We start from the raw sequence: 15,950 nt of genomic DNA on the forward strand, positions 1-15,950 counted from the left end.
GTGTTTTTTTTTTTTTTTTTTCTATTGAATGATTCATTTGCGCAGTTTACATTGGGATTGTAGCGAAGTTGGCTTGTTACTTGTACTCGTAGTGATGTAAACATTAAATGCTGTGTCTGGGTTCCTGACAGTTCCAGGTGATCCCATTGTATCTTCCTCAAAGTGAACTTACACAGTCATTGCATTCATTGACAAATTATAGTTGATTCATAAATTATTTTAATTTTGTCACTGACCATTTAGTTTTGTAGACGGTGTAGAATTATGAATTTCTAGTAATAAAGACATCACCTGTGGTATGATAATGTCTGAACTGAGCCTTTCCGTCATATAAAACCCCCTTTAAGTTGACCGTACATTTATCACATTATCTACATGTCAGCATTTGTGAAATCAAGGGACGTGGCAATATGCCAAATATCTCGGACATAATGACATCTTGTATATTCCGGTTTTATCTGTCTGCTAGATATGCAAAATTAGACTTACATCTACAACTGAAGGTTAATTAACGCACATCTGGGGTTGGTCACATACATGCGTGCTTAATATCACCAGTATTGCCGCTCTCTTTGGGATTTTTGAATCGAGATAGGAGTCCACAAGGTGTTTGACAGCTACCATATATAAGAGGGAAAAAAAACATTGGTAAGAGTTTGGAGATTTTACTTTGTTTGGGAATTTTTAGGCTTTTTGTGAAAAGCTGAGGCCTTTTTTAATGACGCTTGATAAGACTTTCTGAGATTCCCAGGTGAAGTGGACTTTGAGTGAGTTTTAAAGGAAACCGCTGTCAAAAAGACTTTGAAATGGCCTCAGCCTTTTCTACCTAGTTGAATGGGTTAATTTTCGTTTTCTGTGGCTGTAATTTGCTTAGAAATGTACACTTTTGTACGCGTATGTTGTTTATGCTGATATGTACACTTAAGTTGGACTTTCACCCGTTACTACTGTACCTGATTACCTCTTTCAAGTATAGTTCCATAAACATGATATGCAGCTTTTCTGTGTCAGTTATTTTTTAGAGATACACCGATTGCAATTTTCTTGGCCGATTCCAATTCTTTTTCTTCTTGTAAGTGCGACTTGCCGATAACGATTTTCTTTCTAAGAACTGTAATTGACAGCATATACAAACAAAAATCTACTTGTTTTGAATCTACAGTTTTTCAATGCTAGAAATTATTTAAATAAAACACATTATTAAACACTACACTTTCCCCCAATTTGGACCAAGTTCCAGATGTTTTCTCGCTAACAACTCTCAAAATAAAGTGCTCTGTGACTGGAAAGAGGTAGAAATTTGTTGCTGTATAAAATCAGATGTCGTTTCCCACTGTTTATAAATGGGCATATTTTCCTAACCTTATTAAATGTCATCTTTCACATCAAATTCTTACATTGTTTCAATTAATTCGGTTAGAATAATAAGAAACCGTTAGAGTCGTTACCATTCAAATGAAATTTGATTGTGTTTTCCAGCAATAGTGTACACCCTTCATTTACAGAGAAAAGAAGGTCCGGGAAAAATCTCCATAAAAGTGCATTTTTCTTTTTTTTTGTACTTGTATCAAATTCTTACATTGTTTCAATTAATTCGGTTAGAATAATAAGAAACCGTTAGAGTCGTTACCATTCAAATGAAATTGGTGTCAACAAACTCCATCTTTTCACTGCAGAGGAAACGGAAGCTGCATCTGAAGTAGATATATTTACACAGACTGTTTAATGAAGCTGAGAGGTGCCTTTAATGAATTTACATCACAAAATTACAAATGCATACACACAAGTAGGCCTGTCGCAATAATCAATATATCGACTTATCGCGCAATATATGTACATGACCTCAATACATTTTGGTGACGCAATATATCGGCCATTATATTTACTTAAAAATTTATGTTAACATTCCACTTGAGCCAGTGTCTTTTGCAGCTTCTCGTACATAACGTGGTGTAGTCATGAGGTGCTAGTTCACATTTAAAAAATGCTTCTACAAAAAAAGTTTCATCTGCAGATATGGCCTTGTTTAGGGATCTGTGCCTTTGTGCATACGGACATCTGACTGCTAAGTAGTGATTGTGTTTTTCAGCAATAGTGTGCACCCTTAATTCACAGAGAAAAGGTCAGGGAAAAATCTGTAGATGGAAAAATCTACATTTTTCAAGTTCTTTGTGCATTTTTCTTTTTTTTTGTACTTGTTAATTTGCACTTTTTGTTAAATGTTTATTTACTATTTATTCAAGTTTAAGGTATCTAATATTTTGATACTTAATTTCCATGATCTAAATATTCTTAAAAATTAAAAGTTTGTTGTCATTTGGAAGTGTGTAGGCCTTCTTGCATTATTATGCTGTTACATTATGATTATATATTCAGTGGCATAAAATGGTCTTTAAAATGACAATAATATCGCTTATCGCAATTATTTCTGGGGCAATATATCGCACAACAAAAAGTTATCGTGACAGGCCTACACACAAGTAATGTTATAAGATTAATGTTTAAAAAAAAAATTCACATACAGATAAGAAATGTTGGGAAAAATTAAATTATACATTTAAATATTAAACCAAACCACCAGGTGACAGCAAGTGACTGTTTTAATGAGTGAGTTCCGCTACGGATTTGATTGAAACTATTTTCTTCTGCAAAGTTGTCAATATTGTCTATTGAGCCCTGTAATTCCACCATGGTTTAATGCCCGTTCACACCAAGGACGATAACTAAAGATATAAAAAATCAAAAATTCGTTCTCAATATTACAGAGTAGCAGAGTCCACACCCCAGCTATAACAAAGGCACAGAGAAACAATATCGATGGAATCACTTTCAGAATGACTTTTTCCAACTGATGAACGATAAAAACATTGACACCCAATCAGAATCAATCCTGCTATAACCAGCTTGAGAATTTAAAACAGCAGATGAGCATGTGCTGAGAATAAACAGATGATGTTGTTAACGATATTAGCGTCCACACCAGTTATCTTTATAGTTTTCGTTCTTGGTGTGAACGGGACTTTGGCCTTATGCGTATTACATATTCAAATATTGTGTCGTTTTCACGCACATTGCCGACATATTAACATGCGGATGTGAGCGTAGCTGTGATGTCGAAACTGACCGGCTTGGAATAGGCAAGGCGTAAGACTGGTGCCGATTGGTGCATCTTTAATTATCTTGATTTTATAAACCCCAATTTCAATCAGACTCGTGGGTGCTATTAGTGGACTGGTTTTGGTTTGGTACCTTGTCTCCAAATACAAATCCCAGGTTGTTTGCTCTAGTTGATGAACTCAGTAAATTTTTTTTGGTGGCTTAGTGGCTCACAAAATCACTAGTTTGCTTCCCTCTTGTCTGACGAATTATTGATTGATTGCTAATATTGCCCATAACTGGTTCCCTAACCTGCAAATACTTGTACTATATGATCAGGTAATTTCTTTTGGACGTATAAATGTATAACTAATGCATGTAATTGCACAACACTGGTTTTTGAAGGTCTATATGTTGAAACTGCACTGCCTATTGGGGATATTATGTAGCTTTAGCCATAGTAATGCATGTTTCTAAGATCAAAGCCATTTTCTATTTGGCATTTGCAATATTAGAGAGGCTGTTTGATTTGATCTAGCATTAATTTTCAGTAATTTACTTTCAAAGAAACCAAAGAGGGAAGTGGAAGGTCTTCAAGTCACAAACTATCTTAAGAAATTGGGATAAAAAATAAATAAATGTAAATCAATGGTATAATTGTCAGAATGCAAGTTTCAATCATTTTTCATTTTGAGCTAGTAGAGCGCATTATAGAGATGATGTTACTCAAATCTTCCTCTACTGGGTGCTCCCAGTCAGACTTAAATGGTGTTTCCCCCCCCCCACAAAAGTGAATGTGGCTTGTAAGAATCTGGACCATTTAAATCCAAATATGACTGACTTGTGATTTATTGCCTTGTGTAATTTTTTACATCGACCACTCTGTTTTTTGTTGTTTTTTTCGCAGGAGCTGCAAACTGCAGATCAGGAATATCCCACCTCACATGCAGTGGGAAGTAAGTGCCGCTTTCTCTAACCAAACCTCCCCCCAATGAGTGCATACCAAATGAGCTCATACACTCCAATAAATACATTTTTGTGTGTTAAACAATTATCCTTCATATTTATTAAATCAGATGTTCCAAGCAGTCTTTTAGGAGGTAGCCTGTTGTCCGTGTTCGTTTTAGAGGTGTGTGTGACTTGAATTTTGTTAAGTCCAAGCTTTGAGAAGCCTCGTCATATGATTGTTAAATGAAAAACGCTTAAAAATACTCTGGATGGATGGTAAATGTCTTTTCTTGTTTAGTATGGATGCTAGTTTAGATCAGATCTAATAAAAGCCTATGATGTTCAGTTGAAAAAAAAATCCCCTTTACACCTACTAACCCATTGTTATTGTCCTTCACTTATCAGATCAAACTATCTGAAGATGCGTTCGCGTGTATGGCTCAGTACGCTGCTCTTTGCCCTCCCGCTTTTCATTTGACCTCGAGACAGGCTCTCTCACTGACCCTTTGAAAACTTGCATGACATCGCTTTGCTCGTCCGCCTTTCTCGTTTCATTCCTGTTGCGCTGTGTGTGAATAGAGCAGGGGTGGCCAACGTCGGTCCTGGAGAGCCACAGTCCTGCAGAGTTTTGCTCCAACCTTGACAAAACCTACACCTGCCTGTAGCTTTCTAGTAACCCTTAGACCTTGATTAGCTTGTTCAGGTGTGTTTGATTAGAGTTGGAGCTGAAATCTGCAGGACTGTGGCTCTCCAGGACCGGAGCCTTACAGAAGTCCTCAAAAGTGCTCCAATCATGGGGATCGGTTCAGATTCAAAACTGCATTGTGCTCTGGCATTGTTTCCTCAGCTTTTCTGTCCATGACCGATTCCTCCAATGTTTGAATTACTGGGGGAGCTGGGAGGGGCTGAGACCCCCTAGTTCTAGTCATAGTCCCCCTAGTTATATGTAAAATCAGGCCTGGGGGGCTTCCCAACTACCAGTTACTTTTAAATGTATTACAGTGGTAGGTCATTACCTCCTTGATGTTGGATTAAATGTAATGATTTAAAGAAACATTAGAGTCGACAATAACTACAATTAAAATGGCCACTCGCAGTGCTTTCCATCAGATTTAGTCCGCAACATGTCATATAATAGGGAGCTTCTGGTGTTTTTTTTAAATCTTTTTTTCCCCCTAGCCAACTCAAAATAATGAGCTTTAAGAGAGCTACCGTGGATGCCAACAATTCAGTAAAAAATTTTTTTAAACAATAATATAATTTGGAAATATTGCAGGTAATTATTTCTTACTAACCTTAACCATATTTTTTCCACTTCTATTTATTAAAACTGTATTTTTTTAATCTTACGGCATTGAGGTTATCCCTTGCAAGTTGGTAACATACAAAGCCGGTCAGAGTCACAGCATCATATGTGAAATAATTCGGGCTACATCCATGTGAAATGGCACCTGTCATTAAAAATGTGAAGACCCAGTGTTGTTTTGTGCCTCGTTTCTGGTTTTGTGGCTGTATGTGAGGAATATTCCACATGTCACGTTCCAGGGAGGGAAATGGGCATCCTAGATAAACTTGTGCTGGTCAATTTTCCACTGAGGCAAAAGTTGTTAAACTGTCTACTAAGAACATAAATTGCTTGTTTTATGTCTTTGTATTATTTGGTTCATTTATATTTTAGTGAAGTTCAGAACATATTTATAATTTGGGGTTTTTTAATACAGTTGAGCTGCAAACTCCTTATTTACTCACTTAAATGTGCTCCCCCTTACCTCACATTTGTTCATTTTGGGCTCTGTGTGTGTGTGTTTGCAGCAGTCGTCTTTATTGCGTATTTTATTACAGGTAAAATGAGTAAAAGTCAAATGGGATTGTTTGCCATCACAGTAAACCAAAGCTACTATATATGAAATGTTGAGACTAATTTAAAGGCTATATCAATGTATTGATCATGCTGAGCAAAGTGTTCCTAGTCAATATGATGTATTATGTTTGTTAACTCCGTTAAAGCTGACATATAATAGTGTTTTTTTTTATTTTATTTTTATTTTTTTTATTGAGCGGTTTATTGAAACTTTACACACAAAAAAGGTGTTTTTTTTGTTTTGTTTGTTTTTTGAGTGTTAAATTTGATACATGAAGCTTTTATGGTTCATAATATGGTTCCTTAATTTTATTAACAGGCCCAAAACTGCAAAAATATGTAATTTGGTGCAGTTGCTGATATTTATATGGCCAAAAAGTAAGATTCTGATAGCTTGTAATGTAAATCAGTGAAGTCTTTATAACCGTATAGGAAACTACTTGCATGAGTTTCATATAAATAGCAGTTACATCTCCCAATAATGTGTTAAGATAATATTTAAATGCTTAGTTTTATGATCAAAGCTCTGTAGTTTTTGTGGAAGGGCAAACATAAGCAGTGCAATACAATGTTGATTGAGTTATGTACAAATAAACGTTCAGGCTCAAAAACTGATGTATAATTGATACATTTAAAAAAAAAAAAAAAAATCCCCTAATATTATGGATAATTCAGTCTAAGCTGCTTCAGCCCAGTAAGTGTTCATCCTAAAATATTACTAACAATGTTTTTTATTATGTTTACTTTAAAAGCCAGTAGAAGAATTCACAGCAAAAACACGTGTGTATCAGGACATGAGTACTTTAAGTGAAAGGCCTTTTATTATAATTCTATCAATCAGACGACAGAACGCATGTAGTAGATTGTGTACAACAGGTTTATCAAAATTGATCATGTTGATAATTTAGAGGCCTCAGAAACTTGCGCATCAAATCTGATGCAATAAGCTTTATAGGGTTAATATAACGTAGAGGACAATACTTTATACCTGTAACACATGAACATGTTCTCTATTTTATTTGACATTTAAAAATGACTTTTTTTCTGTTGTTGTATGTGGTTGCATCAGCAAGAATAACCCCCAAGTATATTGCATTAATACCATGTGAAGTTCAAAAAAGTTCAACCTTTAAGTGTGTCTAATGACCCCTGAATTTAGTTTAATTTCTTTGCACTTACTCTAGCTGTTTTTAAAGTGTAAGAAAATGTCCTGTTAATGGCCACATGCCTTCTGTGTTGCCTTGGTGTGTAGCAGTAGATATGGGTTTAATAACCTTATTTAGGTTTGACTCAATCTGAGAAAAATCTGTTTTATGAAATGACCATAAACCTGTTTAGTTTTTATTTTTGTTTTCCAGAGGGATTTTTTAAAAGGAAGGTGTTTTTTTGTTTGTTTTTTTTCCAATACAATAATCAATACAAAAAAGTTAAATACATCTCTGACCAGACAGTAGGTCCACAGATTGGTCCTTCCCACATACAACAACATTTATCAATTTGCACAGCTTAGTGTGTAAATGGATAAGAATGATCAAATCAATAGTTCATATGGATCTACTACATTAATGACAAGTGTCAGTTAAAATTTGAATGGATTCTGTACGTTTTAAGCATTGAATTTGAGAAATTTGTGGAGAAGACTGGAAAAAGAGGAATATTACTTTGCTAGCACTGTAAATATTACCTTTAATATTGAATGTGTATATAAAATAACAAAATGAAACTTCTGTAAATGTATGCATCATTCTGGCATACTATACGGCTGTGCATGTTATCTGCAGCTGAATTCTGCTGAAGTATTTATGATCCGTCTGATGAATCATGACTACTCAGGTTTTGTCCTGTGGCGATGAGCTCTGTTGTAGTTTAGTACTCCGACTAGTATTATGCAGCAATAGAATATAGATGTTTGTAGTCCATAAACCCGGAAGAGAATTATTATTTGAGCCATGTGTTCCTTTGGGAATTTCCAAGTTTAAGACTTGTAGAGACCTTCACGTTTTGTCCTTCATCCAAAATTAAATAGTCATACCTCCAAACATGCATTTTGATGCAACCATTTTTTTTTTAAATGCAAGTTATGAAGTTGCTGCTTGTACCGCAAGGGTGTGAGTTTACGTGCTTTGATATGACTGTTATAGAACAAAACGTGAGTCTTTTAAAGCCTTCTGAAACTGCGATGCTAAAAAGCCATGGGAAATTCCAGAGGGAACCTGTGGTGATTTAACCTTCCAGTTTAGTAGATGAAATTTTTTTTTTTCAAGGTCATAAAGGCTCACTTTTCATTTGATTTATTTTCAGCTGTAGTCTGTTTGTTAAAGCAAAAGCTAGATATGGAAAAAAACAAACATTATTTTAGCACATATTACGGTTTATAAACTTGTGTGATTTTTTTTATTTTTTTTTTGGCTGCTTTTTATTTGAACAAAATATAGTGACAACCTATAATACTTTAGGAAAAAAGTTATTAAATTGTAATGATTTCCCATTTTAGTATATGTAATGTAATTTATACCTGGGGTGGCAAAATGAATTTTCAGCTGCCATTCCTCCAGTCTTCAGTGTCAAAGAAATCATTCTAACATGTTGATTTGGTACTGTTTTTAGGTGCAAATTCAGTTAAACTATTTAAACATGCACTACTAAATTTATGCTAAATATCACAAGAGTTTTAGTTGAATGTATTGAATTTGTGTTTAGATGTACGATGTATCAACTTGGCATGAACCAAATGTTAACCTAAAAAAATGGACCGTGTGTAATTGTTTGGATTTACAAATAAACATACAAAATTTATAGCACAATTTTCCTTTTATTTCAGCCCAAAATGAGTCTGCAGTCACATGATGTCAGCCTGCGAAAATGTCAAGTACCTACTTGAGCGAGATTTTTTAATCTCTCCCTTTATTTTTCTTTGAGTTTGACCTGCCAGTTGTGTTCAAATAGAAGATATTTGTGTTTGTATTGTCGTCTTGTTACTGTGGGCACATGTTGAGATCTTGAAGTGTGTGTGTTATCTGTGATGGTGTAGCGTTGGGGATGTGTGCGTTTTGCTGTGTGACCACGCTCAGGCGAGCTTAGTCAGGCTGGATTTTAACCTGCTGCCCCGCCTGGCTGCAGGCCTGTTCCATGTGTGGACACCCAGAATGTGTAGATCAACCCCACTTCCTCCCCCCTTCTCACTGCATGGTGTCTGAAAGCCAACCACACCCCCTTCCTCTTTCACCGGATTGAAGGAAGCCTTGTCTTATTGGCCTGGACTTAATGATTGACTGGTTACGTAGCCAATGGCTGGAAATGCCCAATGGCTGCTGGGAATTCCATAGTAATGCACACGCCAACCAATAGGACGGCTTGGAATGGAGAAGGGAAGTGGTGGCGGTAAGGGGGGTTGTGGGCATTAGTATGTGTGACGTATAGGGGGCTGGTGTGTGTAAAAGCCTGTAGGCTTCCTTATACCCATGTTCAATGTTCGCTTGCACACCTCCTCCAGAGCAGGAGTGGCAGAAACAAAGAGCTGCAGTGAATGAGGTGTAAAACTGTGCTTTTTTGAATTATTTATTTATTTGGAGAGGCTATATAATGTTTTAAAAAAAAAAAAAAGAAGAGAAAGCAATTCCACAAAAGCTTAGTTTGCAATTGATTTTAAATATTTGGTTAAGTTCCAAATCGGCAAGAGGTAAACTGTTTAAAGTTGGCATGAAAATAAATTTATTTTCTAAAATCATTATTGTAAAGTTAATTTGTCCATATTTTTCATTAAAAAAAAATTGACACTCTTCTGAGATATTTAGGACTTGTCCAAACATAAGTCCTGCCCCTGCAAGATCACGTCCATCTACGTTTATTTGAGTGCAACACCTACACCTCAATCCAGTCGACAACTGATTTTTCGGTAATCTGTTACACTCAGATGTGCATCACAAATTTTCACCATCTGAGTTGCCTTGCTATTGCCCAAAAAAAATGAACAATACTGAAGAGAAATATAGTTTTTGGAATTCACGCTTAGTTTCTCACGACCTGTGCTTTTAAATCATTAGGCATGAAATAATGTTCAAAAATCAATTCTTGTATAAACTGTTGCATAGAATTGTGACAAATTATGCAAGAATGGAATTCTGAATATTTACATTCCATTAATGAAGCCCATGAAATATGTCGCTACTTGCGTTTCATCGCAATTTTGGAGTGACCAAAAATTAATATTTTTGTCATTTACTCTCCCTCATCGGTTCCAAATTGGTATGGCTTTCTTCCGCGCAATGCAAAAACTAACATTTTGAAAACGCCAACTGATTTTCTTTACATGGACATAAAAAAAAAAATGCTTCCACAGAAGTCAGTCAGTCATACTAGTTTGAAACAACATTAGGGTAAAGGATTTTTGGGTGAACTATCCCTTTAACACTTAACTGTTCAACATTTTTGACAGCATGACTGTTGTATCTGCTCATTTTTTTTAAAGTTATACAACCTCAACCACAATGTCTAGTCGCTTACACATTATTAGTCTTGATCACAGTCTGAAAGTTTCTCTTGCTTGACTTCACCTACAGGTTTTGGACGGGTTGTTAGTGCAGTACGGCACAGTGGAGAGCTGTGAACAAGGTAGGATGTGCTCTTCAGCAGATTGTCACTTAAGTAGTAATCCATATATTAAAAGATTAGTTAATCTCTCCTCCTCCATCTTCCTTCGTTCTTTTCCATCCTCAGTCAACACTGACACAGAGACTGCTGTTGTCAACGTGCGATATTCCGCCAAGGACCAAGCCAGAGAGTGAGTATCATCCGCCTCCAATTCGGCCGGCTCGGTCACCACTCCACCCCCTCCAGAGCGTCTCTGTCCCACGTCTCGCAGTGAAATGTGAGACCGTCGGTTCCACATACACTGCTATTTGGTTTTATTAAGCAATTATAACAACTCATTCAGTGCCACCTACTGTTTGATTAGTAGAACTGCAGCGCAGTCACAGGGGATGGTGAAGAAGTCTGGAAAATGAATGGAAAGGCTCAGATAAAAGAATCTTCAGCAATTGTTTGTGCACAATAGGGAGTTTCTGTTACCATCCACTAGTGGATGTCAATGAAAGATTCGGTGGCTTTAAAAGGCTTCGGCATTCCATCACGTCTAAGCCTCATGCTCTTAAACCCCCCATCAGTTTCGCTTAAGTTTTACATGTGTCCTGTTTGATAGGGAAGCAGAAAAGCAGAGATGGTTTTCATGCCCTTTGTCTCAGTCACCTAGACTATTGCCCAAAAATGGACAATATTGATGAAAAATAGATTTTAGAATTCACACTTAGTTTCTGGGGACCTATGCCTTTAAATCTTTGCAATATTTTGGTTTTATTCATGATCAGAACACAATTCTTGCACAAACTGTTGCACTGAATTGTGACATTATCCAATAATTAAATTTTTAATATTAACTGAAAATATATATTTTTTAAGTAACTTGCGCTTACAAAGACAGCATTGTTTTGAACAAAATACAGTAAAAAAAAAAAAACGTAATATAGTAATACAACAATTCTTCCATAAACTTGCATTGAACTGTGAACATTTATGCAAGATTGGAGTTATGAATATTTACCGAAATCTAGAAATGTATTCATAAATGAGGCCCATTTTTATTTTCAACAGTTTTTATAGGTGTACTATAATGTGGTCCAAAGCAGCAAGAGGCTTTTTTAAAATTTTTAATTCAACTAAGCATAATATTCCATACATAAAAAAAAAAATTTAAAAACCAAGTAGGATGTGCAACCCCTGGCAAAAATTATGGAGTCACCACACTTAGATGTTGTTTACCCAAATTTTGTAGTTAATAAATAAACAAATCACCGATATCACAACAATTTTTGTTTAATAATTCAACATTCTGGTTATGTGAAACATACCTTAAAAAAAAAAAAAGATATTAAACTTTTAATGAAAATGTATTTTCCATATCAAGTAGAGGAAAAAATGTGGAATCATTCAATGTTGAGGAAAAAATTGTGGAATCATCTACCAAAACACACAGTTAGTACTTTGTTGCTCCTCTTGCTTTTATGATGGCCTGAATTCTTTGGGGCATGGACTTCACAAGCTGGTTCCAACTTTGTCGACTAGCGGTTGACAGATCAGCTTTGCAAGATGGAGCCTTGTCATGGGCCAGTTTTTTCAATTTCCACCATAAATTTTCAATCGGATTGAGATCCGGTCTGTTTGCTGGCCATGTCATTGAGTTGATATGCCTTTCCTGAAGAAAAGCTTTAACACTCTTTGCTCTGTGGAAAGATGCATTGTCATCCTGAAAAATGACATCATTATCACCAAAATTCTTTTCTGTTGATGGAATGAGAAAAGTGTCCAAAATTTCAATGTACACTTGTGCATTGACTGTTGAGGTAAACATTGCCATTTCCCCTGGCCCTTTACCTGACATGCAACCCCATATCATAAATGAGTTGGGAAATTTGGTTTTCTTCAGGCAGTTGTTTTCTTCTTTATACATTTCATTAGAACGGCACCAGACAAAAGTTCCAGCATCATCTCCTTGTCCAGTGCAGATTCATCACTGAATATCACTTTCATCCACACTCCATGACTGCTTCTCTTTAGCCCACTGTAACCTTGTTTTCTTCTGTTTAGGTGTTCATGCCGGTTTTCGTTTGGCTTTTCTATATATAAATCTCATTTCATTCAGCCGGTTTCTTACAGTTCTGTCACACACATTGACTCCTGTTTCCGCCCATTTGTGTTTCATTTGTTTCGTTGTGCATTTTCTATTTTCAAGGCAAATCGCTTTGAGTTTTCTATCCTGACGCTTTGAGGTTTTCCTTGGTCTGCCTGTATGTTTTCCTTTTGTAACCTTTCCATTTTGTTTATACTTGCACCAAATTTTAGAAATGGCTGACTGGGAACATCCAACTTCTTTTGCCACACTCCGTGATGGATTTTCTTCTTGAAGGAGTTTTATAATCCTTTCCATTGTTTCAACAGACAGCTTTCTTGTTGGGGCCATTTTTCCTTTCAATTAGCCAAGTCCAACAGCTCGTTAAGGTCTGGAAGCACTTTTTTAACTGCTGACTAATTAGCATTTTAGATATGTGCCGGTATTTATTTTAGAAATGCATATTACAAGCTGATTCCATATTTTTTTCCTCAACATTGAATGATTTCATTTTTTATTTTAATTTTTTTTGTTTGAGGTATGTTTCACAAAGTGTTGAATTATTAAGCAAAAATTGTTTTGTCATATGTGATTTGTTTATTTGTTATAAAGTCAAAACTTTGGGTGAACATCTAAGTGTGGTGATTCCCGAATTTTTTGCCAGGGGTTGTATTATGGCTTTTGTCCTTTAACTCAAATGTAGCTTTCCAAAGCATCATGATTAAAAATGAGTTGAATGAAAAATTTGTTAATGTTTCCCATCCTTCTGTTGCTGTTTTTTCCCAGAGCATTGGATAAATTAAATGGCTTCCTTATGGAGAACTACGCACTAAAGGTTTCCTATATCCCAGATGAGACCGCTGCAGCAGATGCCCCTGCCGTGGGTGGCAGGAGAGGTTTCAACCCACGCGGCCCACCTCGCCAAGGCTCTCCCAATCTTGGCGCAAGACCTAAACTACAGTCAGACGTACCTCTACGCATGTTGGTGCCCACCCAGTTTGTAGGAGCTATTATTGGCAAGGAAGGTGCTACCATCCGCAACATAACCAAGCAGACTCACTCAAAGTAAGAATGCTCAGTGTACGTAGCTGTAAACAGTCCTGTTTCACACTGCGCACGTAAGCACCGCATATTTTTTTTGGCACCCATATTAAGATGTTACAACATTCACACTGAGCACATAAGGCTCTACAAGCAAAGTATCAGCACTAAATTTATTTTTGCATGTTGAAAATGCTCTATAAACCTGTTTATCAAGATCTTTTGTGATATAGGAGTTAATGAAGCAACAAATGTAACTAATAAGTGAACTAAACACTCTGCTTAAAAAATAATGTAAGGTTTGTTGAAAGTTAATCATGCAGTGACAGGCAACCATGTTGAAGTCAGATTTCAGTCCGGGTAGGTAAGATTGTCCTAATTATTCTTAAAGAAGATTTCACTATGATCAAGTTTATATTAATTATCAATTTTTGAATTGCAGCTAAGAAAAATGGCCAATTTTGTCCGTTTACTTGCTTTTAATTAAAAAAAATATCTATATCTGTTGACTTGCTATTAATTGAAAAATAAAAATATGAATCACTTTCTAAATCGACGCTAGAACAAGTATTTTATGGGCACCTTTTAAACTGGTAAACAAACAAAACAAAAATAATATACACTGTTTGTTTTCCATCTCTTATGCTGATAAAGGATGCTTTTATTTTAACAAAATAAAACAACTAATATTGTGAAGTTATGATTTTATATACCCGTTTTATATTTTAATATATTTTAAAATGCAATTTATTCCTTTGATGGCAAAAAAAATCATACCGACCCCAAACTTTTGAACGGTAGTGTCTGTGTATATCACACGTACTGCCTTTTGTGTTAACGTCTATTGGCATCTGGGAAGGGAACATAGACTTGGTCATACTGCTCGAACAAGTTGATTACATATTGTATATGTGCACAGGATTGATATCCATCGTAAGGAGAACGCAGGGGCAGCGGAGAAGCCCATCACTGTTCACTCCACACCAGAGGGCTGCAGTTCTGCCTGTCAAAATATCATGGAGATCATGCAGAAAGAGGCAATCGACACTAAGATGTGCGTTGATACACAAACACTCTGCGTTATACTGTTTCTGTAGATCTGTCTTCATTAGTCATACCGCACTACACTGCTAAAGAGCCATTTACACGCTCAGTCACACTATAACCTTCTCTCTTCTCTCACTTACATAGCACTGAAGAAATCCCTCTGAAGATTCTGGCTCATAATAACTTCGTCGGCCGCCTGATTGGAAAAGAGGGACGCAACTTGAAGAAAATCGAACAAGATACTGACACAAAGATCACAATCTCACCGTAAGTAGTTTTTTCCTTGTGTTATTTATACTTCATGTGGTCAGCAAAATACTTTCTCATTGTGTGTTGGATTCTGTTTTCTAGCATGCATCAGGTACATTGTTGAATTCATTATCTCATATACTTCCCAAGATGACACATTTATTCTGCAGAGGTTTTTGTTTTAAGCATTGCTCGAGGTAATATTTCTATGTAGATTCATACCAGTGTGTACAGAAGTGACTGTGTTTGACCCACTGGATAAACAGTTTTCTTGTCCAGTTGGTTCATACATGCAGCAGAGTTCAGTTGGAGTGTTTGGCTTCCATCCAGCCTATTACTAAATAAAATAGGTTGCATCAAGTGGTAGTTTGCATTCATTGAAGAAATTTGGAATTAATTTTTTAAAATATACTACTGAATAAAATGCATCTTTCTCATGTATCACTTGCATGTGACTGGTTGCAACGTGTGTCTAAGGTTGACAACCCACCTATGCCACACATACCAAAGCATGTAACTTGGTGTTTGTTTTGCTACCAGTGGTTTTCTAAAGTGTTAATTTAGTATTATTTGTATACTATTATACTATATATAAATATTTTGAGTTAGCTTGTGTGTTTTTTTTCCGAGTCTGTTTATATACTATTTATTAATATTTTGAATGAGCTTTTATATTTTGAGTTTAATTTAGCACTTATAAAATTATTATATTTTAGTATTTTGAATTTGCTTCTGTTTTTATATTTTGAATTTATTTTTTATTTAATATTTATACATTATAATGTTATTAGCCTTTAGTTTTAATTTTTATTTTAGTCTTATAAATTAGTTATTATTATTATTATTATTATTTATTTTTTTATTTTTTTATTTTTTTTACATTATCTTCCAGTCTAATTTCAATTCAGGTTGTAGGATGCTTTTTTTTTTTTTTGTATTGTGAGATTGTCATTTGTTTTTACACACTACTTTGTTTGGCTTTAGTTTGAGTAATTTTTTTTTTTTATTTTTTTATTTTTTATCTAATATATTTAACTTTATTAATTT

At 35.4% G+C, this 15,950-nt stretch overlaps 1 protein-coding gene across 3 annotated transcripts in view; it reads left to right on the forward strand.

Moving 5' to 3' along the window:
- The window catches only part of LOC107748676 (insulin-like growth factor 2 mRNA-binding protein 3), a 36,134-nt gene that overhangs the window by 7,027 nt on the left and 13,157 nt on the right, over nt 1-15,950 (forward strand). For all 3 annotated transcript variants that reach the window (XM_016563594.1, XM_016563595.1, XM_016563596.1), the window contains exons 3-8: nt 4,004-4,052; nt 10,465-10,516; nt 10,622-10,685; nt 13,353-13,631; nt 14,527-14,661; nt 14,799-14,921. In XM_016563594.1, the coding sequence (XP_016419080.1) occupies nt 4,004-4,052; nt 10,465-10,516; nt 10,622-10,685; nt 13,353-13,631; nt 14,527-14,661; nt 14,799-14,921 (702 nt within the window). The remainder of the gene's footprint in view (nt 1-4,003; nt 4,053-10,464; nt 10,517-10,621; nt 10,686-13,352; nt 13,632-14,526; nt 14,662-14,798; nt 14,922-15,950) is intronic.

Source organism: Sinocyclocheilus rhinocerous, unplaced genomic scaffold (assembly GCF_001515625.1).
Source record: "Sinocyclocheilus rhinocerous isolate Xijiao unplaced genomic scaffold, SAMN03320098_v1.1 scaffold499, whole genome shotgun sequence".
NCBI lineage: Eukaryota > Metazoa > Chordata > Actinopteri > Cypriniformes > Cyprinidae > Sinocyclocheilus > Sinocyclocheilus rhinocerous.